This window comes from Centruroides sculpturatus, unplaced genomic scaffold (assembly GCF_000671375.1).
Source record: "Centruroides sculpturatus isolate CEXI.00-Female unplaced genomic scaffold, Cexi_2.0 scaffold165, whole genome shotgun sequence".
NCBI lineage: Eukaryota > Metazoa > Arthropoda > Arachnida > Scorpiones > Buthidae > Centruroides > Centruroides sculpturatus.
The window spans coordinates 858526-885868 of NW_019384429.1; the positions used below are offsets into that span (position 1 = coordinate 858526).

At 36.5% G+C, this 27343-nt stretch overlaps 2 protein-coding genes across 2 annotated transcripts in view; both read right to left on the reverse strand.

The window, feature by feature from the left end:
* Positions 1-4036: 4036 nt before the first annotated feature.
* On the reverse strand, positions 4037-9963 carry LOC111619690 (sodium- and chloride-dependent GABA transporter 1-like). The gene is made up of 15 exons (XM_023361460.1): positions 9664-9963; positions 7925-8231; positions 7713-7844; positions 7475-7644; positions 7306-7355; positions 7058-7190; positions 6364-6498; positions 6201-6304; positions 6013-6137; positions 5676-5788; positions 5463-5591; positions 5093-5192; positions 4911-5011; positions 4667-4837; positions 4037-4598 (listed from the first exon to the last, which is right to left on the reverse strand). The coding sequence occupies exons 1-15, from the start codon at positions 9712-9714 to the stop codon at positions 4434-4436; spliced, it is 1986 nt and encodes a 661-aa protein (XP_023217228.1). The 5' UTR covers positions 9715-9963; the 3' UTR covers positions 4037-4433.
* Positions 9964-12658: 2695 nt separating this feature from the next.
* Positions 12659-27343, reverse strand: part of LOC111619691 — a 45688-nt gene continuing 31003 nt past the window's right edge. The window contains exons 4-5 of the mRNA XM_023361461.1: positions 13164-14144; positions 12659-13089 (exon numbers count right to left, since the gene is read on the reverse strand). Of these exons, the coding sequence (XP_023217229.1) occupies positions 13061-13089; positions 13164-14144 (1010 nt within the window). The 3' untranslated portion in view covers positions 12659-13060. The remainder of the gene's footprint in view (positions 13090-13163; positions 14145-27343) is intronic.

Here is a 27343-nt window from a genome sequence, read left to right on the forward strand (position 1 = left end):
CACTAGAATTAAGCGATAAATTTAATAGTACATTTAAGAATTATCGTGTCAAAAGCTAGATCCCGGAAGTTATGTTCTGAACAAGTTGCAAATAACTATAATTTCACGCACGAATATTTTAAAAAGCCTCTAAATATTTCATTCGATATAACTAATGGCGTCTCATATCGGCAGACTGTCTCGGGAGGACAACTCGGTAAAAACATTCATTTTAACTTAAAATTCATCAAAATATTATTCGAAATCAAAACAATTTTAATAAGGTTGTGTTTCCGCACTCTCCTGCCACCAGCCGACACTGTGTAGTATAATGCGGAAACAAACTCAATATTATTGTGAATAAAAAATATGTGACTAAAGAACAATACAGAGAGAAACTCAAACGACAAAACTTGTTTCCTATCTAAATTCAGCGTCTTCTTTTCAATTAGGCTACAGGACCGTCGAAAGGTTTGACGGAGCTTGGGCTAAATCGGGTCCTTTTTCTGAATAAATGAAATACCTAGAAAGTTGTCTTCTAGTCATTTCATTTATTCACCACTGTTATTTTCACTAACATTAATTTTATAAGTGTTCGGGTCTGTAAGTTTCAGTGGTGCCCAATCCATGGAAGCTGTGAGAACGCCGCTTCCCTTGTATTTTCTAAAATATATACAGACTACATATTGCGCGATTATTTTCATATTTTAACTTACTTTGAATTAATTAAATTAATATTTTATTATAACCGCATTACGTAACTTATTACAAATTTCTATATTACGTGTAAAAACCAACGATAACATTGCTATTGTATATTCGAATATAAATTGGTATATGCATATTTCCAATGGAAGCGCCGTATTGTCGAATACTCAGGCCCGTCGTAAGCGGGCGTACAAGGCGTGCACCGCACGCGGGCGGCGGCAAATCGAGCGATCGGTCACGTAATATTCAAAGTCATTGTCATAATACCCACCCTACTTATAGCGTAAGAAATGTCTTCGCACAGAGAAAAAAATCCGACCGGCGCGCAATTACTATATTCTTATTTATATTATAGCGTTAACGGCGCATCTATTGGCATTTATCAGAATTAGGATGCAATGCGAAACGTCTGTCGGCAGGTTGAAGCATCCGGCGGCGCCCGAAAGCCAAGTACTCATAGTCGTGCTCTATGACAGAAGTCGACAGGACTGGCGAAAATAGGCAATCCCCACAGAGCTTCCTTCTCAATTTGTACTTGCATTCGAACAGTTCTATCGCGTATCAAATTGCAATTATTTTGTTAATAATTCTTCTGACATGGGTCTAAGTATAATTAATGATATTTTAACTTGGTTAGGATTTAAATCTGAAGCTTAAAGACGATTCAAGTAGTGAAACAGACATTGACGGTATTGATTTGTTTAATGAAATCAATACTTTAAAGTTGCATTTTCCAGAAAACCAGTCTAATGATCCACAAACCCTATTACAATATCTTTTTACTAATGACTTAATTTCAACATTTCCGAACACAGCAATAGCACTAAGAATATTACTTACATTGCCGGTTTCAGTTGCATTTGGTGAAAGGTCCTTTTCAAAGTTAAAAATTATAAAAAAAAACTATTTAAGATCAACAATGCAACAGCAAAGACTAAGTAATTTAATTTATAGCTATAGTTTCAATTGAACACGAAATCTTAGCTTGGATACAAGAAAATTGATAGCAGATTTCGCAAACATAAAGCCAAGAAGAGTTCAACTTCTGTAGATAAATATTTATATGGTTTTACACTTAAGTGAACAAAAATAACTTAATAATAATAAATAGTTTTTTTGTAAAGTATGTCTTTTCTTTTTTCACACCCTTATGAGACAACACTAAAGAGCCTTTCTGGCAAGCTTAGCGCAGGTAGTCGTAGTTAAACAGGGGGCGGCATAATCGGTATTGCACATGGGCGTTCAAACAGCTAGCGGCGCCCCTAATTGTAGGGCTAAACATTTGTTCACGCCTGGGCCGTGTTCAGTAACGCCGAATTATTGCTAAGTCTAGTTGTGCTGCGATGTCGTGTTGAACTCGACTCTTCCCACCAACTAGAATTCTATCTCGTTCAGTCAGCTTCTTTTACGGTAACTTCTACTAGTGACGTCATTGTTTTTGTCTCGTCTTACGATTCGCAAGATGGCTGCTCGTGTAACTAAACGTATTTTATGATAACTATCACAAAGTTATTATGTCATTCTAAAATTACTTGGAAATGTAAAATTATCAAACGTCGGTATAAGAGATTCCGAATACATTTTAACGGAAGATAGCGGTCCATTTCGTTGATTACAATTAATAATTGCTTTGTTAAATAAATTAATTAATTTCATGGCAATCTGAGGCAGCTTCCGTTTGAATAATTTATTGGTTATTTCGTCCTTTTGGCGATCATAATTTTAACTTGGTCCACCATTTCGCCCAGTTGTCTAGCTAAGAATAATCGTTGGATGATGCTCGGAACATTCTTAGCTCCGCCACTAAGCCATTCGGAATTTTAACGCGATTCTGGACACCGTTGTCTCTGAAAGATTTTCTCGTCTTACAGAGATGATTGGAAAGACCTCATCTATCGACCAGTCTTTCGTCTTTCGTCTGTAACCCTAATTTCGTTACATCCAGTATGGACGTATTAGAGAACATCCTGTCTCGGGAAAGAATATTACGAGATAGAGATAACGCTTTTGATAATTTTTTTAAAGCTGCGACTTTACATTTCACTCGGAAACGCTACCGACTCTATCTTTTTTTTATGATTCTGCATAAAATACTGAAATATTAGGTGCGACATACACGTATCCAAAACTTAAAAACGAGGAAGGAGTAGACCAATCTGTCCCAAGAACACCCGAATCACTGGGTTACGAGCTTGTCTGACGTGCTGTATCGCAGTTGGAAATGGGCATATTCCATACTGACAGGTCTGTCTGCCTGGATGTTGGTAAGTATTATCCATCCATTCTCTACGTACTGTATGTCCGACTGTTGTATCTTTATCACCAGAGTTACTTTTATTGCTTTGGTTTGTAAGATCTTACAAGTTTTGGCGCATTATCCTTTGTTAGACGTCGAGTTCTTATTTTATTTGTTTGCATTCATCTACAATTCTCTACTCGTACAAATGTTGTCCGTCCTTAAGTTTTGGACACGTGTGTGGTAATCCTATCCGTTACTCGAAAGCATCCGTCTCTCGAAGTATGTTTTGAAATATTTCCATCTAATTTCCTCTTAGCTATGTATCCAACGCTTTTCTAACTCCGCTAATAAAATTTATTTGTTCAGAGACAACGTTACCCGAAAAATTTTGACATTGCAATCCATAAAAACTTCATAAAAGAAAACAAAATTTCGTGCTATAAACCTCGTGTTGTATAATTTTACACTCTGCAATAACGAGACCATTAGGAGTCGCCTTTGTCTCCGGAAGATGAGATTCGTCATTCGTGTCTCAAAGAAGAGATGAGAGACAAGTGTCCAGAATATGACCCCAGGTTCTGTAAAAAAGAGTCTCTTAGTTTCCGCGGGGCGTAAATAGAAAAAAACTTATACAATTTGCCTGCAATTTGTAGTTTAATGTTTTTAATCTAATGGATTGATGGGATAAGACAACGCGATTGGGATGATTTGCCGAGGGAGGTTACCTTCCGGCAGGATCTTCTATGAGTAAATGGCCATTATTTAAGTGTTAGGCGTGTGAAGAAAAACCCGGAAAACTGTACACAGCCAGCCATTGAGCATCGGCAGTTGGTCGCCAACCCACGACCAACTGCCAGTGCTCGATGGTTTTATCCATTAGGACTGGCGGGTTTGAATCTAAGGCGAATGAAATATAAAGTATCAAAAATTTAAAATAATCGAAACAAATTTTCCAACCGGACATGTAAACAATTTTTCTTTTTTCAAAGGTTAAATGACTTTAAAAATAAAATCAAATTTGAAAAAATAATTAATCTTTAATGTATATATATGTATATACATTTTAAAATACAAAACAAAATAAAATTTTACGTACTAAAATATTTTAAAATATTTTAACTATAGTGCGCTGTACACTACGTATACACGATATCATTTGTTTTTAATACACCGCAACGATTTTTTTTGAATTTAAAATAACAAATGGATAAAAAATCCCGTACATATTGCTTAATAAACAAATACATGTATCTAAAAATACATTGTACAAAAACTAAGACAGTAAAAAATTAAACTATTTATATACAAATATATATATATTTTTGTACATACAAAAATACTAATACTGTAATATACTATGACTAATGTTTATATGTATTGCGTGCATGACGGAATTAAGAATCATTTTGAGTCACTGACTCAATTCGAGTGAGAGGAAGATGTCGACTTAACTCCACGTTGACATTATTTTCAGAAATTTCAGCTTGAAAAAAGACATTTTGAAAGTCTAAGGCTCTTGATAAAATGCTGAATTTTCTTGGATTTCGTATTTATCATTTGACGAATCTTTTTCTATCATAATCATAGTTTTTAAACCAGATTTCCAATCGTCTTTCAGTTCTTCGTCGGCAGGACCCCATTCTTCGGTAGGGATGATGGACTGCTTGAATTTCTATGACACAAGAATTACGGAAATGAAAAAAGTATTATGGAAAATCTTTAAGGTTTTACAATCCTTACCATTTTTATGTCTTTGCCATTCTGTTTTAGCACCGTATATACGGCCCAAATGGGTATTTGCACGATCGAAACGAGTGCCAAGAACCAACCGATTCCGTCTGCCCAATCAGGATAATCGTAATCGCCATATTTAATGGGTTTGTGCTTAATTAAGGAATAGATAAACACCATCTGAAATCCAATAAATTATATTTAAAATGAGTTTTTTCCCTACAAATTAACATTTCATAAACTTCGTACTTACGGCTAATATAAGAGGCGCCGTAACGGTCCAAGTGATTCTCCAATAAGCATTGGGTCTTGTGCCTAACATGAATTTAATATCGTCACAGAACCGATCGACTCCTGTAAAAAGACAAAGTATATTTAGATGTGTTTATCGCTCCGGACTTAAAAGAAATATTCAATACAGAACATAATACTTACCATAGATCCACATTAATGCTACACTTTCCATCACAGCTACTAATACTATGGCTATCCCTCCTCCATATTTGTCCATTAATTCCAAGACGTATTGTCCTCCCTGAAGATCAAAATATTCATTTTCTAAATAATCGAAACACGAATACAGTAAATCCTCGATTTAATGGGCTAATTGGGGAAAAGCGGTGCCGCTATTGCCCAAAGTCTGATAAATCGAATGTGTTTTAAAAACGCACATTATATTAACAATCGAGTGAAAATCAGCCAGGCAAATTAAAACGGTTTTACACTTTTCCTTATAAAACGAATTTTTTGTTTGCCGAATCGAGGATTTACGGTATTTACTTAAAATAAAACGTTGATTTCATACTCTGGTAACACAGGGAAGACCTAAAAAGAAGCAGACAATTCCGGCTACAATGCAAAATATCATCTTGTGCTTTCTTAAGATGGGAAATTCATCGGACATACTCGTTAAGACGTTCTCTAGGAGTGCAAACTACAAAAGAATATTTATAAAATTCTTTACTTTGTAAATAAACTGAGAATATTTTAAATGAAAAAATAGAAAAAATCGACTCACTTCGCTGTCTAGACCGAGAATAAACAACATTAGAAAGAAAAGTACGGCCCATAATTGAGGCACTGGAAGTCTAGAAAGTGCATCGGGATAAGCCACAAAAGCCAGTCCTGGACCTGCAAAAATAAAGTTTTTTTCTGTTTTAAACCACAAATAAGGGATAAAGAAAAGCCTGTTTTAGCCTCAGAAATAGTGTTTATGTTTAGTTTGCGTATCGTAACTCGCTACTCGAAAGCGCGACTAAATCGCTTTTATATAAATGAAATGTTTAAATGGACTAAAAACTAGATGAATATACTTTTTCTATACATATGATATTTTTTAAAGAAGAAACTCTCACCACTGGCTACCACATCTTCGATATTATCACCGAGATCGTGAGCCATAGCTCCCAATACTGAGAAAATAACCATACCCGAAACGATACTCGTTAATGTATCTAAAATGCTCACCACCATGGCATCTCTGAAAACATATAAAATATTAAATATCTTAATATTTATAATGATAGCAAATTTGTTTAATTACCTAAAAATATTATTTCTAAAGTCATTGTAGCTGCTGTACATAATTAAAGCTCCCATAGATACGCCCAAAGAGAAAAACATTTGTCCGGCGGCCGCTTGCCAAACCTTAAAAAAAAATGAGAAATTTATTTCTTGTTTGCCGAATATTCGACTTATTTAATTACCTGAATGTCTAATAACTTGTTCCACGTTGGAGTTATAAAGTAAAGAACTCCCGTAAAAGCTCCTTCCTGTATCAAACCCGTTATCAAGAGCGTTATGAGTATAAAATAGGGGAAGGTTGCGGCGAAGTAAACCACCTGAAAATCAATTTAAAATATAAATTCATCCAGCAAAATAAACAAAAACTTCTATTTATAAGACGTTTAATTTAAAAAAGTATTCATGGAATTTTTAACTGGCGCGTATGACGCACTAGCTTACGTCACCAACACACCTCTTCCAGTTTGTTGCCAAATTAACTAAAGCTTTCGCGTTGACGGATGACGTATAATTTTAAATTACTTATTAGAAGAAAGTGGTTTTATCTGAAAGTACATTCTTTAGATAAGAAGAATTTTCTACTCTCGACGAAACAAGATGAAGAAGAAAATTCGATAAGGAACAAGTTCGAATGAGAATTAGATTATAAAGAATTCGGCGTAATAATAGGCCCATTTCAAACAGGACATTTACTCTTATCTCGACCAAGAATCAAACAGTCTTTCCAACTGTCTACGATAGACCCAGGCCTTATTATAGTTTCCTCTTATCCGCCCACTTCATCGCATTAAATAATTGTCCTTCGAGTGGAAGGAACGGAGACGTAGATGGCGAATATTCTATGATAAATATTATATAAAGTAGCGTTTGGCTTACCTTTCCGGACGTCTTTATTCCTTTAATGAGACAAATGACCACAATAATCCAAGAGATCAATAGACATAAGGCTAATTCCCATTTAATCCCTCCTAGATTATCGATGCCGTCCGTCAGTTGCAAAACGGAACGTCTGCGTGTTTAAACGTTTCAATTATTATAAAACCCGGGGATTATTATTTAAAGTAATTAATGCCATGTGCCTCTATCTACGTATATTGTTCAAACATTTATTTAAGCCAACTTACTCCCAATATACTTGACTGGAAGTCTTGGAGTGATTCGTTGTGTGGTTAAACTATCGAAATAAATAACATTATAAATAGTAATAATTTAAATTAGAGAAAAAAGCTAAAATTAAGGCGGAATTTCCAAGTAGGGAGTCGCGATCAACCAAAGGAGTCTTTTTAGACTTACTTCTTCTCCTCTGATGTGGCAGGTGGTACCGGAAGCCCATTCCGGATCGCACCTGCTCCAAGGTACGACCGATTGAAACGAAGCTCCTATGTAGTACAGTGTGTACGCCATGATCACGTTATAATAAATGACTACAATTAGACAGACGGTCACCATGGCATATCCTATTCCTACGGTATCAAAGTTTTAGTACTAACATTAGCGAGAACAGTGAGATAATTTTCAAATATTTCTTTACCTTTAGCTATGGGTAAACACGACCATATGGAAAGAGGGCCCAACCCGGCAAACTGTCCAAAAGATAATTCCATAAAGTACATGGGCTTACCTGCCAGAAGTAGCATTAGCAGGTACGGAATTAAAAACGCGCCTGGAAACGTTAGAAAAACGTTTAAAATTAGAAATAAATAAATAAAAAAGATAAGATATTGCGTAATTTTTCACACTTACCGCCACCATTTTCGTATGCCAAGTAAGGAAATCTCCATACGTTTCCGATCCCCACGGACAAGCCGACGCAGGAGAGGAGAAACTCCCATTTGCTCCCCCAATTGCCTCTACTGGCTATACTTTGAGTAGATGGTCTTCGTATACTAGCGCTTCCGATTCTGCTCTGGATGAGCGAGGCCCTTCGAAGGGATGCCCTAGAAAAAGTAGAAGCGCGACGAGTGTTGGCATGATGAGGAATATCTTCGGATTCGTTAAAAGAAACCATGCGTTCCATCGGACGTGGCTTTTTCTTCGTCAAAGGAACACTCTACAACGAAAACAAACAATGAATTCTCCTCTTCCAACCTTCAATTTAGGAATTTTAGAGATCTTTCTAACCGTTTCCTCCATAATCGCGATATTAGGAGCGTGAGATTGCGACGTCATCTCTCTGCGCTTTTATGGAATATATTGAGGTAAATAATACAGTTCGAAAAATAAAATTGACACGGAAGAAGATAGATTAATTATCTTCTTTCTAAAATAGATACTCAGATGCTATCCAACGTGGCCGTGCCAAACGATTGGCGAACTAATAATAGTGTGTTGTTACTCGTACGCAAAAATACCACGCGAATTTAATAAATATTAATCTTACGTTGATCTAATTGACTCTTTAGAATATGCGTAACGCGGTTAAAGTCTTCCTTAACTGTTTAAAAATGTGCATGTATTTGTGACGTCTTCTTTCCACGTAATTACACAGAAAATAATTGTTTGTGCCCGTGATAATCGACGTAAACTCCTAAAAAATGAGAAGGAACGCCTGCGTTGTATATACAACTTTAACCTTTCCTTAGAGAAGATGATGATGCGAATTCCTTCACCTACTAACATCGCTTTTGTACGCTTACGCACGACTTTCAACCAACCTCAAATAGCCTTACACATAAATTATGACGTGAAAAATTTGTAAATCGCACCGACACTAGGACGTTACAATCGTCGGAAAACTTGTTTCAGTACTTACTCGAAAAAAGTTCGTTTACCAACAGAGAAAGCTTTTTCACAACACAGGCTTGTCGCACGTGGGAGCCGTCATTTTCAGGGGAGTCAGCTTTATAAAGAGGATGGTGAATTATTCGTCGCGTGGCGTAAATCCCGTCAGTTTTATTCTCCAATTATGACGTCATTTCAGGATCTAAAAGGTTATCGTAAGACGCATTCTTTGGAACACGTGACGAGCCTTACAATGAATTCCGTCAAGACAGAGTTTGTTTTTTTGTCAAATATGCTTTAAATAAAGGAGTGAATTACAAACGACTCCTTAAAGTCATCTCTCCTCTTACCAAACAAACAATAAATTTCGTCATCTTTTGATATTTTTACGCCATACTTTTTCGATAACTATTCTATTTATCCGACACGTACCAAAATTACGTTCTCAAGCACGTCACGAGTTTTATATAACGTTCTCTCGGCTACGTATTAAGTAGCTCAGAGTTAAATGTTATTAAATTTACTATTATGGCATAAGGACAAATCTTAAAGCAATAATAAGCGAGAAATAACGATTTAGGAATCCGCATCCTGCATTCTTTTTTCGTTTCTACCGAACTTTTAACGCATACTTGGACCATAAAGTGCGCCGCTGTTTATTCTCCGGCATCAATTTCGAGCGTATCTTTGGCTACTCCCACACCCGCTTCCTCGAAAAATTATTACACGGGAATTAGTCGCGAGAAAAAAATGTGACTCACTACTTCGTCTTCGTCCGGCTGATCGGCCATATTTACCTCCTCCAACTCCATGTCGTCTCGAGGGATTGAAGTCGATCAGCAGTTTGAGTGTTTCCGCATGACAGTCGTCAATCCATGTAGTGAAGCCAAGTTTTAAAAATGTTCTCTCTCCTTTCTATTTATATAAAGTCGTCAGGTTGATAATAACGGGTCAAGGACTGTTTCTCCACCTTTCTACGTTGCTTCTGTTTATTTAGAAAACAGGTTGCTAATTGATTGTCTTTAGTTTGTCTATCGATAGACAAACCACTATTCGAATATTCCAACTCAAACTAATTCGAATATTTAAATAATGTTCCCGAATGACGCTTCGTCAATAATTTCATACAGTTTTCATGGTGTTAATTTAGCTCTCTCGCATGCATTTATTATTTTTTAATCTAATAATCGTTTGTACAGAGATTTAAAATCGGTGAATAAAGAACACAACTTGTACCAACTTGTATAGAAAAATATTCTTAAGTGACCGATTTGGTGGTAGAAGAAAGCATTTTATAGAAAGTCGAGACAATGAGTATTCGTAATTATACACTCGAACCTCTGATAACGGCCATTTTTTCGGGAACACTTCTTTTTCAAACGCATACAAAATAATCTCCAAACGACGGACACGTTTTTAATGTTCCCATCAGTGGCCATTGTTCGAAGGTTTGACTGTATAATGAAAATGTACTGTTCTGTTCATTGTTTTAAAAACTATTAAGATGTATCGAAACAATTGTCTGTGTGTGTATGTGTTTTTTTTTAAATATATGATTTACATGATTTTCAAAAGTATTTTATAGAAGAGACGTACGAATGGGATCCTTAAATGCCCAAGTTTCGCATTGTTTTCACACATTAGGCATTTGTTAGCATTTTAATTGATCCTAAAAACAGTGGTGAAACACCAAAGAAGTAATTTATATTGTCGTTTCTTTTTGATTTTAAAGTTTTGCGTTAAATTCAAGTTTTAGTATTAAAATATGGAACCGACGTCCGAGAACGAAGTTCTTATTAAAATAATGAGAAAAAAGTGGCTTATCGCAAAGCGTAAACACGTTAACCAAAGTGGAATAATAAAGGAGAAATTCTTAAAAGTGAAGATCGAGTGTCACACTCGAGAAAATGTAAGATAATATCAGAAGTGCACTCGACGAATACACTTTTTTACCTCGTTGAAGTTCGTCCAGAGAATGAGAAACGACCTTACAATTACTTTAAGTTTACATACGCTAACGAGGATTTACCAAATAATAAATCTTAATTAAAAAAATAAGTCATCGCCGTCGTCTCAAACTGTAATAAATTATTTCAGTGTTCTCATCCATTAAATGCACCGTAGAAGCGTATTTTAAGGTGAATTTTCCGTCCATTCCCCTAACATTTTCGAACTTGTGAATTAATTTAGAATTTTGGTAAATTAAAAAAAATGTTGTAAATATAGAATAATTCAAGTGCACTTCCTCATTCTTGATAGGAAAAGATTTTCTACTTTTGTGTAACGCGTTAGTGAAGAAAAAATTGAAAATTGCCTGACATTGAAGGATGACTCCGTACAATTAATGCCTTGTTCGATAGTAAAGACAATACGGCCAAAAAAATGTCGTATTTACAAATGACCTTCGAAATCACGAGATTATTTATTGTCGTAACGAATTTAACGAATCGTAACGTTTATAGTGTCCTATGCACCAAATTGGTGCCATTTTCGTCTTCCGGAATACCATCGAAGCGGCATCTCTTAGGTTCAAACGGGGTAGAATTACAAATAATATAGAAAATTACAAAACGTATATAGTTTGAGTAGAGGTACAGTATAGCGAGGAACCATTAAATGTTAACAGTATAGCAAAAGTTGAAAGAGAATCAATATCTGTCGGGAGGATTATTACAGTTTAGATTAGATTTTTAATTAAAAATTTTTCATATACCGATCTGTTACCAACGTTTTTTGTTTTCGGATTCGCTTTAAAAATTGATTTTTTTGCTGTAAATTTTCTTTATGCCAGGAAAAATTGGACAGAGTTTAATGTAGCTTTGTATTAAACAAGCCCACCACAGTGTAGTGGATAAAACTAGTACTTATGGCGAGTTGGTGGGTTTTCTTCACCCGTTCTCCACCTAAGCCTGGTCCAGTTTACAATTGAAAGTCCTCCCGTAAAGCGGATCATTGCCTTGTCCCGTCAATCCAATCCAATTAAACAATATCAAATAAAAACCATTATACAGATATGTTCTTTCTTATCGAAGATATTTTTCTCATTTTTAGACGTCAAGATTTGTATATCGAGATTATTATTTTAACGAAAAGCGTTTAAATTTTTTTCTTTTAAATTTAATTTATCTCATTCCAGTTACAGAATTGATCGAAAGATGTGTGCTCATCATACGAAACACCAGAAATAAAACATTAATTCCAGATATACACTTAACACGTGCTTGTAAGTTTTCTATAATTATATATATTTCTTCACAAATTCACAGAATCGAGAATATTTAATTAACAAACTTGTTTTCGAATTCATTTTATTATTATTTTTAAAATATCGTTTACGAAAGTAATTATTTGATGCCACTTTGCATTGTTCACAAAATTCTTTACTTCAGTGAAAGATATCCTCGTTAATGAGTTAACAATTGTCTTTCCAAGCTAACTTTAAGTAAAATTCCTGTTTCTACTCGTATTGTTTAGACTCGATACAAAAGATTAGCATCCTAATCTTTATCTAGCATCCGTTAGGGAGCAGAATCGAAAAAAATTATGAAGATGGCGGATGTTTAGTGGACGGAGTTTATTTAAAATCATTTCATCAATTACATTAAAACTAAACTCGGCAAGTCGATCTCGGGAGGAGGATCTACAACTAAATTACAAAACGTCGGTCTAAAGGTAGCTTGGATAGACAGTCTCTCATTCTTTAATGAAACGAAATGAAATGAAATTCTACCGTATTAAAAAACAACAGCAACAAAATATTTGTCATCGTGTTTACTGACTCATTGACATACCAGCAATCTTGTCGAGATCACGACACCGACTATACTCAGAAGTGTTTTTTACAATGTCCAGATGCACAACATAAGAGTACTTTTTACTCGTCATTACAACAATACAGATATACATCCATCAACGACATTTGGGAAAAGATGGTCGGTGAATGGTATTCTGTTGTTTGGAAATTGCTGGACAAATAAATCAACAAAATTAACATTAAGATATTTTGCAATGCATAAAGGTGAATAGTTTTTCTGGAAAGTTATAGGAATTTCCAGGAGAAAACGAAGAAATTTTTCTTTTTTTATGGAAAAGCCTAGGACTACGCAGTTTGGTGGACTTGCATAGATAGAGGTAATAGTGGGATTCGGGTTTTGGGATTCACTTGGTGTCTCTGTAGTTTGGTTTACCTGTAAAGAGGAATCGGATAATTTAATCGATAATGCAAAACGGAATAAAAATTTCTTGCTTTTCAAAACGTTACCTGTTAGAAGGGAAATAAACGATACTTCTAAAGGTACAGAACCTCTTCGTGGTTGGCACAACAGCCGCTCTTCGATGGCAGAGATCCCTGAGGCACCTCCTTGGTTTGCCAGAGGTAAGGATACGTTTGTACAGAGCTGCTGATCACTTCTGGATCCTCTAAAAAACGACTCGGGACAATGAGAATCGACCGAATAGGATTGCCTGGGCAAAATAAAACGACCAGAAGACGGTGGGGGATCGGAAGATATGTCTGTTGTCCTGGAGCGCCAAAATCCACTGAACAATTCTAATCCACCGGATCCTCTTCTGGGAAGACTATGGGTGGGTGGTTGAGCAGTACTAGAATTCGGAACGGTATCGATCGACGTCGTAACAATACCCTGCAAGGTGGCCAGCGTTCTAGCCGAACCTATTAGGGCGCACAGTAATTCACCGGCCGAACCGCGTCTTCTGGTTTGATCCCAATCCAGATTCAAGAGTTTAACGTCGTCACTTCCGCCTCTGTCCTTCAATTCTTCGAACGAAGGTTTGGATGGAAGTCTGGTCCTGTTAGTAGCGGTGGCGGCCACGGAAGGGACACGACACATTAACGAAATTGGAATGTCCGTGGGTAGGGAACCGCGTCTTTTACCCAACAATGTCCTATTTGAGAGGAAACATGGATAGAAAACGTCTTGACTCTCGGAACAGATACTTTCCTCCGTCTCGTTACTCTCCGTATAAACCGTGCCCCGACTGCTGAAACTCTTCCTGGGACAGTCGCCCGGAACGGTGCTGCTCCTCCTCGTGCTGCACGTGGTTCCCGTGCTGGTCGGTTCCGTACTGGAGCCATCACATTCCGACTCCGACGATTGGATGGATAAAAACGGTTCTAGTAAACCGAAACTGTGACGACGAACCAGTTCCTTTTGTAACGGCCTGTGTCCAATGGGAGATGGAATGGTTGGATGATCTTCTAAATGTTGTTGCGACAGCAACACTGAAATGTGAAAAAGAAATTATTAATATATATATTCTATTAACCCGTTGCGTACAAAGAAATTTTTGATATTAATGTAATTAAACATAAAAAATATTTAAAACTGAAAAAAACGAAAGAAATGCGTTAATTTTGAAGAAAAATCTTCAAATTTTATTTTCCTTTGTTTCGCCTTTCTGCGAAATCCGACGCCGATAAGTCATTGTTTACACAGCTGGCGTCGGATTTCCCGGGGCATTTTCATAGAAGTCTCGGGAGGCGATGGGTTTATAGTAGGGCGAATACTAGCTGGCCGTATATTTTTAATATTTTTAAAAAATTAAAATTTTTATTGCAATTTCCGACCCCCCCCGACTTAATTAAACTTATAGAGGAGAAGGTGGTATTATGGAACACTGCGGGTATTATGGAACCACCCCATTTCGAACTGATAATAAAGGCGAACTGTAGCGGAATGTGGCTGAACTGAACTAGGCAGACATCCATAGCAAGGGGAAAACCCGTTTTACTTCAGTTAAACGGTTGTCCGTATTTAATCAGCAAATTTGTTTTTTTCAAAATTCGCAAGTTTTGAATGCTAAGTGAATTTAATTATTTTTAAAATATAAATCGTGTAGTTGTAGGTTCACTGGTGCATGTATTCCGTTCCAGAGACTTAGGGGTACATATTAATCTGTGTGATGTTCACGTTTTTTAAATTTTGGTCTCGACAGACATAAGTTAATTCGAGATGGCGATGCGTGAAATACGGACCCCTTTGGTGCTTTTACAGTAATATGGAACTCAACTCCTCCGAACTCTCTCTTTGCAATCAGACATTCGTCCGGAGCAATTTGGGAAAAAGACACTAGGTAGAAAGTCTGAAAATATCGAAAAAGAGCTGCTGGAATATATATTGTTGATGGAGGTCATATTTTTCTATTATAAAAGCATTTTTGCGATAAAATACATTGGAGTAAATAATTTTGTAATTATTTAACATTTTTTGTCCTTTCCTATTTGTTTTTGGCTACATTAAAGCATTTTTTTGAAAATATACAGTAAGGTTCCATATTACCACCCGATTTTCTCTAAGCCTACTTTCGGACTTTTTGTACAAAAGCCTTCAAAAACCATACTTATAGTTACACTAGCGAAAAATCCAATTAGGAACATTTAGATTACTAGTTACCAGTACTTTTCGCACAAAAAATGTGGGTGTAGTTATGATACCTTGTTTACAATTCACTAAAATGTAATTGGGGTTCCATAATACCACCTTCTCCTCTATATAATAAAATCTATTAATTAAAAAATTTAAAAACTATTGGAGGTCGTTTTTGATATCAGAAAGTAGCTTTAAATAACTTTACCGAAGGAAAATCGGTGCACAACAACTTTAGAACGATGAATGAAATTTGATATCAAACTCCTATTAAAAAACAACTAAAAAGCAATAAAGCGTGAATCGTGCGTCATTAAAGGGTTTTTAAAATCGCGATAAAATTTTTTCGCGCGGGAAAAAAATTTTGAAAAAATTTGGAGACTTAAAAAACATTCCAAAAATATAAAAAAAAAAACGAAAATTTTTAGAGGGTCTAAACACCCGAGTTTTATGTAACGCTATGTAACTTGCCCGAGATATCTCGGGATATGTCCTTAAGATATTTTATCGACACTAGTTTCGAGTTTTTATATTAAGAAACAATAATATAAAATTAGAAAATACCTCGATGCTATTTTTCAAATCGAAATTATCTCTTAATCTTCAAATGAAGTGTTTTCAACCGTCATAATCTAAAAACAATTTTTTTCTATTTACGTAGACGGTCGTTGTTCAATAGAAATGCCTAATATAGGGTGACGGTACAGAGTAACTGTTCTTATCTCTGTAGAAATAACTCAACAGAAACGCGTATTCGATTTTCGGCGAAATTTGGTTCTGCTGTTCCCTTAATTAATGTGAATATTGCCTAAAAAATTTCAACTGTAAAGGAAGTCGCCCAACTAGTAGGCTATTGGTTTCGTCGATAAAAGATTAACACAATCGGGCAAAGCCAGTTGTAGAATTGTGAAGAACGTTCTGCAACTCTCTTTACAACCGAAATTCCTTAAAAAATGCACGTAACACGCGCACTAAGGAAACAGCAGCGTAAAATTTCGCCCTAGCGGCTGAATTTTGTAGGAAAAGGGTTTTCGAAAATCGAAACTGCACAGTCAAGAACATCGATTTTCGCCGATATTTGCCCAAAAGTTATTTCTGTAGAGCTTTAACATTTTATCGTTACACAATACAGAAAGAGCATTCTAAAGCATTTTATTGTCGATTTATATAACACATTATAAATCCTCATTTTTAACTCAGAGTTTCACATACATTTGGCTTTCTTTCAAGATTTACTAAACGATACAAAATTATTTCAGGAGCAGAATGAACGCGTACGATGTCTCCTGATACTATTTGAATAGGTGTTTACCATGACCACAATACTCGAAATAAGTATAGCGGCGATAACGACTATTTCATCGTAAAATGACGATAAAGTATATACAGGCGTATATACGGAGGAAGGCGCATTTATAAATATGTCTGTTGCTTATCTGTATATATTAATAATACAGACAGACATGTTTACAGTAGAGCGTCGTTTATCCGAAAGCAATCCAGTCGGCAAATTTAAATTTTCGCTAGTACTGTGGCACTGCAATATTTGGCTATATCTTGGGCTACTCCAATATTTTTTTTGTTGGTGTGTGTGTTTTAGTTGGCAGCACTGGCACTTTTGTGTGGTGTTTTTCCAAGGACTTGTGTGCGGTGCTGAAACGAACGTTTTTCATATTAGATCGACNGGATTGAAGGCAAGAAACGTCCAGGTAGACCAAAAACGGCCTGGCTAGATAACATCAACACCTGGTTTCACATGACAACAGCACAAGTTCTACACACAGTGCTAGACAGAGAACAATATCAAAATGAAGTCGCAAACGCCATTCGGCAGCATTAAAGAAGAAGAAGAAGTCAATATCCCGGGGCTGGCTCCACATTTCAGGTTGTTTGATTCAACAGTGCAATCCGTTATGTCGTATAGTGCTCAGGTCTGGGGTTTGGCTAATGCTAATAATTTTGAGTTAACTCATAGAGAATTTTTGAAGAAAATACTGGGCCTCAGATATCACGCATCGAATGTGGCTGTTTTGTGGGAAACTGGGTGGGTACCACTGAAAATCTTTTTTATAAAAGCAGTTCTAAAATATTATGTAAGATTGTTGGAATTGCCTAGGGATAGGCTACCTAGAATTAGTATCGAAAGAATGTGGATGAAAGCGGAGAGTAATTCATGGTGGCTGGATTTCAAAAATTGGTTGGAACGGCTGGGATTCGGTGAAATGGTTACCGAGAAACAAATTGATAGATGGAAAGAACGAATACCATCTATAGTTATGAGATGCATAGAACTAGAACTACAGAATATGAATAATGTGCTGAATAGTTCTGGGTTGCTACGATATTATCGTCCGGTTAAACCTGATTTTGGCATGGCAGGGTATTTAAGGGATGTTGGAATCTCAAATGCGACGAAAAAACAGATTGCGAAACTGCGGTTGAACTGTTTTATGTCAAGAAGTGCTTCTTTGGTGTGTATAATTTGCAACCAGATCTGTAGTTAGTGATTGGTGCTTTCATATGTTTAGTAATTGTGGAAATGATATGTACGGGGAATACTTAAGAATGTTGCGTAGTGGTTTTAATTCCGGTTTCGTGGATTTAAAATTTAACAAGATGTTAAAGAAATTAGATGGTTTGAATTAAGCGAATTTATTGTTTTGTTTTCCCCCCTTTGATATTGTATTGAATTATATGTCAAATAAACGATTATTATTATTATTATAGAGCTTATCATTCTGGGATCAAAACGTCATACGAAGGACGTAATGACTGGGAACGCCATACGAAGCACTTTTTAGCTGTAAACCTAAAGTAGGGCTTACAATGTCTTTTCTACCAGAAGATGTTTTAAAAGACAAATACAGAGGAGCAGCTAGAAAAAGTAATAGAAAGTGTCGAAAACAATGGAAAAAAGGTGAAACTAATCGGATTATGNATTTCTACAAATAAAATATTATATTAAATAAATTAATATACGCAACACACACACACTCTGAGAGTTTGTGTGTGTTGCGTATGTAAAATCGTTGAATATCATCAACGATTTTACATGATGCACTCATTCATCGCATGTATTTCTTAGTCATCGAGACTATTCCTATATTGTCAATAATTTAAAATTTAAAAACACACACTGCAAATTAAAAGAGAAACGAATTTACAGAAGAGATATCGAAGCTTCAGTTTCGCAAGAGAAAATCTGAATGTATTTTTCTAAATCATAAATTGTCTTTTTAAGAAGCGAATGCAATCAAGTTTCAGTATAAAGTCAAAGCAAGCAACTTTGTTCGGCTCCATTTCTTTTTATTCAAATTTTCATACTACTTACTGTTGATGTCGAAAATGTCAAATGTTAGCATTGTTTGTTCTTTCTTATTTTTGGGAAAGTTGGTAACATTTTACTTTTCCTTTTCCCAATATATTAATTTGCCACACAATATAATTTACCTTTAATTAAAGCTTCATTAAAATGTAATTTTTCAGAAGTTTTTCTAATTATTCTGTACATGTATAACTATTTATCTCTCATTGTTCTTAATGAAATTTTCCCATTAATTTTTTCTAGCTCTTTGTTTAGTTATGGCAACGCGACACTTGGGCGATCTGCCTTCCGGGAGGTCTTTTTAAGGGAAACTGGCCCCTATTTAGACGTTACGGACGTGGAGAAAACCAGGAAACTCCACGTGGCCGGCTCGTCCGAGCCAGGCGCGAACCCATCACCGAACGCCCAGTGTTCGGGAACGAAGACCGCTCGGCCACCGGTGGGCACCATTCTTTCTAGCATTTATACCGTTCTGCACTGAATACAAATGTTTGTTAGACATTTGTATAAAAATAAGAAATTAAAAGCAATTCTTAAAAAAATGTAAATCTGAAAATAAAATATCTTTAGAAAAATTGGCAAGTAATATAATACTCGAGAATATTTTAGGGCAAAATAACAGATACTAATTATTTTTACTTCTTTATCCGAATGCATTTCGCCGTTCACTGGCCTCACCAGTGGAGATTACTTTTCTAAAGATATTTTATTTTTAGATTTACATTTTTTAAGAATAAATTTACTATTTTTGTATCGAAATTTGATATAAATATAAAGAAACTGTCTTGTACTGAATAATGCAAAACTAAATACATTCGGAATCTATACTAATATTATAAAGAGGTAATGTTTGTAAATAAGTTTGTTTGCAGCGGGTAATCTCCGAAACTACTCATCCTATTTCAAAAATTCTTTCATCAATATTTAGAATGGAACTTCGGGGTGGACATAGGCTGTATATTATTCCGTTAAACATTCATATAAATTAAAAGATATCATCTAGGTTAAGGCTTTTATGTCCAACAGACGGCGCTACGAGTACGACGCCTTAAGTTTGCTTTTCTGTGAAAATGAACTAAAGCGGATCATCATCTATCTATCTATATAAATAAAAATGTAATGTTCGTTTATTCCTACCGATTCCTTTGAAATTTTGACACAACGCTGCATTCGAATACGCACGTGTTTTTATATAATATACGTGTCGAAATTCCCCCCAATGGGGATTTTCGACACGTATATTATAGACAGGATTAAGGCTTACTGTGAAGAACTTGGCTTCTATTATACTATTTTAGGTGCGGTTTTTTGCGTTTTTAATTGCGTTTTAATAGCATACGGCAAGAGAATGTACACTAAAAAGGGATTTTTCGAAAAATTCCCACCCCCACGGGGGAAATGTTATAATTTATAATAGATACATTTTGAGCCACAACAACGCGTGGCGGGGTCTGCTAGTTTTATATATTTAATATCAAAATCTATATAAATAAAAATGTAATCTCCGAAAGTTCTTCACCGATTGCTTTGAAATTTTCACACAACGTTGCAATCAAATATGCGCGTTTTTATATTATATAGATGTCGAAATTCCCCCCACGCGGGGGAGAAGGACAGGATTAAGGCTTACCATGAAGAACTCTGCTTCTATTATACTATTCTACATGCGGTTTTTTGCGTTTTAATACGGTACGTCAAGAGAATGTACACTAAGAAAGGGATTTTTCGAAATTCCCTCCCGCGCGGAGTGTTATACATTTATAATAGATACATTTTGAGCCACAGCAACGCGTGGCCGGGTCTGCTAGTAATCAATATATCTTACAAACATTGCGGTTGTAAGATATATTGATGCGGTTCAAAGATTTCCATATTTGCCGTTTGCCTTTCTTTCCACTATCATCAGCATATATTGTACAGTACATGTTATCGGCAAAGTTTGAAATCCAGCATGCTATAGAATGCCTAAAACTAGCCGGCAATCTATGAAACGAATCATATTTTACAAATTTCCTAGGCACTCTATAGAATGCCAAATGAGAAGAAACCGGCAAAGTATGAAATAGATTTCCGATCCGTATCGAATATCACGTGGCAAGGCACATGACTTTTAACGCGCACTTCAGGCTTCGAATTTGTCACTTGCACTTTGCGGAGTGTCTAAATATGCAATTTTACTCAAATTTGTTCAACAAAAATTAGTTTTTTACTGTGCTCCATGAAAATGGAGAAGCAAACAAGCTGTAGTGTTGAAGAAGGTGTCATGGTCTAAAGACATGGAACAACGATTCGACGATGAACTGTCCAAAATTCGAATCAATGCTGCAAAATCAGTATTTTCTTAACCGAAACTACTTACCAGAAGTTAATAAATGACGTACAAAAATCCAAAATAACTACTAAGAAGGAACCCAGGGACTATTGGTTGCTGAATCGCTATGATGTGATGATTGTAGAAAACAAAAGTAAACTCATTTATCTTATTAAAGAAGGAGTAAGTACTATACAGAATTACATCACGGACTCAGTTATTTCACGTACTTCGTGAAGCTCATTTGACTATTGGATACGGAGGACACGATAGAATGTTGAAAGAACTTTCAACCAAATACATAAACGCTACGCGTCATGATATTGAATTGTACATCCACCTTTGTGAACCTTGGCAGAAAAAACAGATAGGTATTAAAAAGGGCATTGTCGTGAAACCTATGATTTTTTCCGAATTTAATTCCCGTTGTCAGGTAGACCTTATTGACTTTCAGTCTCAGCCAAATAGAAAATACAAATTTATTATGGTGTACTATCTCACAAAATTTGTGATTCTAAAGTATCTAATGTCAAAAAGAGCTGAAGAAGTATCCTACAACCTAGTGGACATATTCTCGTTGCTTGGAGCGCCATCTATATTCCAGTCTGACAATGGTAGGGAATTTGCCAATAATGTGGTGACCAGCTTGAAGGAGTTTTGGCCAGCACTGAAGATCGTCCATGGGAAGCCTCGCCATTCACAAAGCCAGGGTAGTGTCTAAAGAGCTAATCAGGATATTGAAAATATGCTCTGTACTTAGATGCAGAACAACAAATCTGACCGCTGGAGTGAAGGACTGCGTTTCGTTCAATTTATGAAAAATAGAGCTTATCAAAGATCAAGTAAGCTTAAATGGTTTTTGGATAAACAAGAGATTGAAATAGTGGAAAAATATAAGTATCTGGGTCTTTTGTTCAAATATAATCTTAATATGAAAGACCACTTTGAGATTACAGCGAGAAAAGCAAAAGGAGCTTTGATGAAATTATCTAAAATTGTCAATATCCCACGTCAAAATGAAAATTTAAACGATGTTTCGATTTACTAAAGTTATTTGGTTAATACTGAAAAATTATAATTATAGAAAACACTTTTTGACGTTTTTTTTTATTTGTGAGTATAGCCTTAGTTATATAACGTTTTGTTTTTTGTTTTTGTTTTGTTTAGTCGTTAGTGTATCTAAAAAGGTCCACACACGACCTTCTCAACTAAATTGTGATCCAAGAAAGCAACGGGAAACTACTTGGATTATTCTTCCCTTGTAAACTTCATTGATGGCAAGCAAAATAAACCACGGTCCCGAGTTCCGGCGTCCCTTAAATGGGACAGGGGTGCTAAGAATCTCCGAGCTTGCATCGAAGAATTCTCTAAAAATAGCTACATGGAACGTCAGAAGCCTACTACAGCCAGGAAAACTAGCCAACGTTTTACAAGAAATGGAACGCATCAACATAAACATACTCGGTCTAAGCGAAACTAAATGGCCTGGAACAAAGAAGTTTATATCAAACGACCACCACGTCTTCTGTTCTGGAGGAGAAGAGAACACCAAGCAGACGTACGGCGTCGCTTTCGTTGTCCACAAACAACTGGCCAACAAAATCACCAGTTTCATCCCAATATCAGAACGAATCGCACTAATACAGTTAGCAGGTAATAAGATCAACCTGAACGTGCTCCAGGTCTACGCACCTACAGCGAACAAAGACGATCAAGAAATAGAATCGTTCTACGACCAGCTAAGCAACACCTTAAAGCCGTTGAAGAAGCAAGACATTACGGTCATCCTCGGTGACTTTAATGCCAAAGTCGGTCAAGGAAAACTACAAAACATAGTCGGAGAACATGGCTTGGGGACACGGAATGAACGAGGTGACAGGCTTGTACAGTTCTGTCAAGAAGAAAAATTTAGCGTCGTAAATACTTGGTTTAAATTACCTCCTCGACGACTGTACACCTGGACCTCGCCACAAGACGCTGACAACAATATCGTCAGGAACCAAATTGATTACATCTTAATTAACATCAGATATAAGTCAAGTGCCCTCAGGGCAAAAACGTACCCTGGAGCTGACATATCATCAGACCATAACCCAGTGACAGTAACACTACGCCTCAAACTGCGATCAGCAAAACACACAAGAGCAACAAAAAGATTTGATCTGGAGAAGCTGAAGAATAATGCCTTCAGGCAACAATTACAGTTGCATCTCAACAATTCAATCAGATCGATCGAAGCAGCAACAACAGACGTACAAGCGTTCGGGAGTTCACTGAAACAGTGCATCAACGAAACAGCAGAAACCCTGCTGGGACATCAGGCACCGAAAAAGAAACAACGGTGGATGACCCAGCACATTCTAGATCTAATGGACAATCGGAGAACACTCAAAAGTGATAACAACCGGGAAAAATACAAAGAAATACAACAAAAGATCAAACAAGAAATACGAAAGGCGAAGGAAAAATGGATGGAAGAGCAGTGTGCAGAAATTGAAAATCTAATCAAGAAAAATGATAACTTTAACCTGCACAAGAAGCTCAAAGAAGCTGGAAGCATCTACAAACTGACTCCTATCCCAAGCTTATATACGGACAACAATCAACTTATATTAAGCAAACAAGCCAAACTTGACACCTGGAAGAACTACATATACAATCTGTTTCGCGCCAATAGAAAACCAGCAGAATTGCAACAAGTGCAGGAAGACAATCTCCACATACTAACATCTGAAGTGGAACATGCCATTAGTAAAGCAAAGCCAGGCAAGGCCTGTGGACCTGACCAGATTCACGTGGAACTGCTGAAGCAGCTGGACTACAACAACATCCAACAACTAACAAAATGGTTCAATCAAATCTACAACAACAATGTTATTCCATCTGACTGGCTCCAATCAATCTTTGTGGCCCTACCAAAAAAGGCTACCAGCCGAAAATGCGAAGACTTCAGGCTGATCAGTTTAATGAGCCAGGTGCTAAAAGTCTTCCTCAAGGTGATTCAGCAAAGAATAAGATGTAAATGCGAACGTGCACTAGGAAACACACAGTTTGGCTTCTGCAGGGGGCTGGGCACCAGAGAGGCAATTTTCTGCTTACAAATACTGCTACAGAGGTGCTATGAACATCAAAAAGAAGTGTACATATGTTTTATTGACTATGAGAAAGCCTTTGACTCAGTGGACCACGGCCGCCTAATTAATCAACTGAGAAAACTTGGGCTTGAAACTAACGATATCAACTTTATCACCACTCTCTACTGGAATCAAACAGCCCGGCTCCGCTATGACAACGACCTGACAGACCCAATCCCAATACAAAAAGGCGTCCGGCAGGGCTGCCCATTATCTCCCATTCTTTTCAATATCTATTCGGAAATGATTTTTGACCAAACACTGGCCGACAGGGAGATCGGCATAAAAGTTAATGGACACTACATCAATAACCTAAGATATGCCGACGACACAGCATTAATAGCGGATTCCGAACAAGATTTACAGACTATCTTGAATGAAGTGAACACAAAAAGTCAAGCATGGGGTTTACGAATCAACAAAAAGAAAACAAAGGTGATGAAGGTCAGCAGGACTCCTAGCGAAATCACGATCAAATTAAATAACGAAAAGTTGGAGCAGGTACACCGCTTCAAGTATCTTGGAGTACTAATTGATGACCAGCTGAATCACGAGACCGAAATCAAGAGCAGAATCGAACAAGCCAGGCAGGCATTTACCAAATGGAAAACACTCCTTACCGACAGAAGCTTGAATATCATGCTCAAATTACGCACATTGAAATGCTACATCTGGCCAATTCTACTCTATGGTGTAGAAACTTGGACTCTAACAGCAGCCACTACAAAAAAGCTCCAGGCCTTCGAAATGTGGCTCTACCGAAGAATGCTGAAAATTCCGTGGACGGAAAAGATAACCAATGCACAGGTCTTGCAGTACATGCACACGGACCGGGACCTGATCAAAACCATCATCAGCAGGAAATGCAAATACCTAGGCCACATTGCTAGGAACTACCAAAAATACCATCTACTGCCACTCATCCTGGAGGGCAGGATTGAAGGCAAGAAACGTCCAGGTAGACCAAAAACGGCCTGGCTAGATAACATCAACACCTGGTTTCACATGACAACAGCACAAGTTCTACACACAGTGCTAGACAGAGAACAATATCAAAATGAAGTCGCAAACGCCATTCGGCAGCATTAAAGAAGAAGAAGAAGTCAATATCCCGGGGCTGGCTCCACATTTCAGGTTGTTTGATTCAACAGTGCAATCCGTTATGTCGTATAGTGCTCAGGTCTGGGGTTTGGCTAATGCTAATAATTTTGAGTTAACTCATAGAGAATTTTTGAAGAAAATACTGGGCCTCAGATATCACGCATCGAATGTGGCTGTTTTGTGGGAAACTGGGTGGGTACCACTGAAAATCTTTTTTATAAAAGCAGTTCTAAAATATTATGTAAGATTGTTGGAATTGCCTAGGGATAGGCTACCTAGAATTAGTATCGAAAGAATGTGGATGAAAGCGGAGAGTAATTCATGGTGGCTGGATTTCAAAAATTGGTTGGAACGGCTGGGATTCGGTGAAATGGTTACCGAGAAACAAATTGATAGATGGAAAGAACGAATACCATCTATAGTTATGAGATGCATAGAACTAGAACTACAGAAAATGAAGAATGTGCTGAATAGTTCTGGGTTGCTACGATATTATCGTCCGGTTAAACCTGATTTTGGCATGGCAGGGTATTTAAGGGATGTTGGAATCTCAAATGCGACGAAAAAACAGATTGCGAAACTGCGGTTGAACTGTTTTATGTCAAGAAGTGCTTCTTTGGTGTGTATAATTTGCAACCAGATCTGTAGTTAGTGATTGGTGCTTTCATATGTTTAGTAATTGTGGAAATGATATGTACGGGGAATACTTAAGAATGTTGCGTAGTGGTTTTAATTCCGGTTTCGTGGATTTAAAATTTAACAAGATGTTAAAGAAATTAGATGGTTTGAATTAAGCGAATTTATTGTTTTGTTTTCCCCCCTTTGATATTGTATTGAATTATATGTCAAATAAACGATTATTATTATTATTATAGAGCTTATCATTCTGGGATCAAAACGTCATACGAAGGACGTAATGACTGGGAACGCCATACGAAGCACTTTTTAGCTGTAAACCTAAAGTAGGGCTTACAATGTCTTTTCTACCAGAAGATGTTTTAAAAGACAAATACAGAGGAGCAGCTAGAAAAAGTAATAGAAAGTGTCGAAAACAATGGAAAAAAGGTGAAACTAATCGGATTATGCAAGAAAAAGAGCCTGTTTTAAAAAACATGGATGAGATTATAGTCGTTAGTGGATTGAACCAATATGATGAAGACACGCTTACCGAAGAGATTTCCGTTTCTGATACCGTTTGTGTGTTTTTAAAGGAAACGAGTGATGCACTTGCGTGCAAAAAATGTCGTCAAAAAATTCATACCGTCTGTGGCCATTCTAGTAAAAATGATGAAATGGATATTTTGTGCACCCTTTGTTTTAAAACTGAAAATACTATTGAAGGTAAAATAAATTTTAAAATCAATCTGGAAATACAAACCAAAAAAATTTCCCACTGCTTCTTTGGGAACTATTGCGCGAGTTCCTATTCCTGACATCGACAAGGGGCTTGGTGATTCGCGCAATTTATCGGCAGTTGTAATGAGTGTGACAGAGGATGGTTTCTACCGACTCGGAACTTCTGAAGGAATTTTAAAACAAGTATATGCGAGATCACAATTCACTTTATGCCCTAAGAACTTGCTTAGAATTGAAGATATTCCTGACCATAAAATTCCTCTCCGATCAGTTGCAATTGCTCAGTCCAGTGGAAGTGACCAAGTATTTGTCAAATGTATGTGTAAAACAAAGTGCGAAAATATGAAATTTGCGTGAAAAATGTAATGAAGTGTAATTCAAAATGTCATTCGAGCCTACCATGTTGTAACAAGTGGGCTAATTTTAATTTCTTATTTTTTATATGAAAATTTTGTTTCCCTTAATAAGAAAGGCATAAATTTTGTTTTGTACAACTTTCATTTTTCTTTACGTATGTGAATAAATTTTTTAATGGCACTCTCATTATTTTTTCAGAATAACATTTGTATTTTTGAGGAATGCGTGTCGTTTATATAATAGTCTTATCAGGACCTTTCTTCATACTTTGCCTAAATAGCATTTGTCATTCTATAAAATGCCTAGGTATTATATGCAATGCCCAGGGTATGTATGTAATAATTCTCATATTTCATACATTGCCTAAAATCGCCAGGCATTATATACAATGCCTAGGTATTCTATAGAATGCCGGCTTTTTATACATTGCCGGTAACATATATATTAGAGCAAGGAATTTGTTTATAAAAT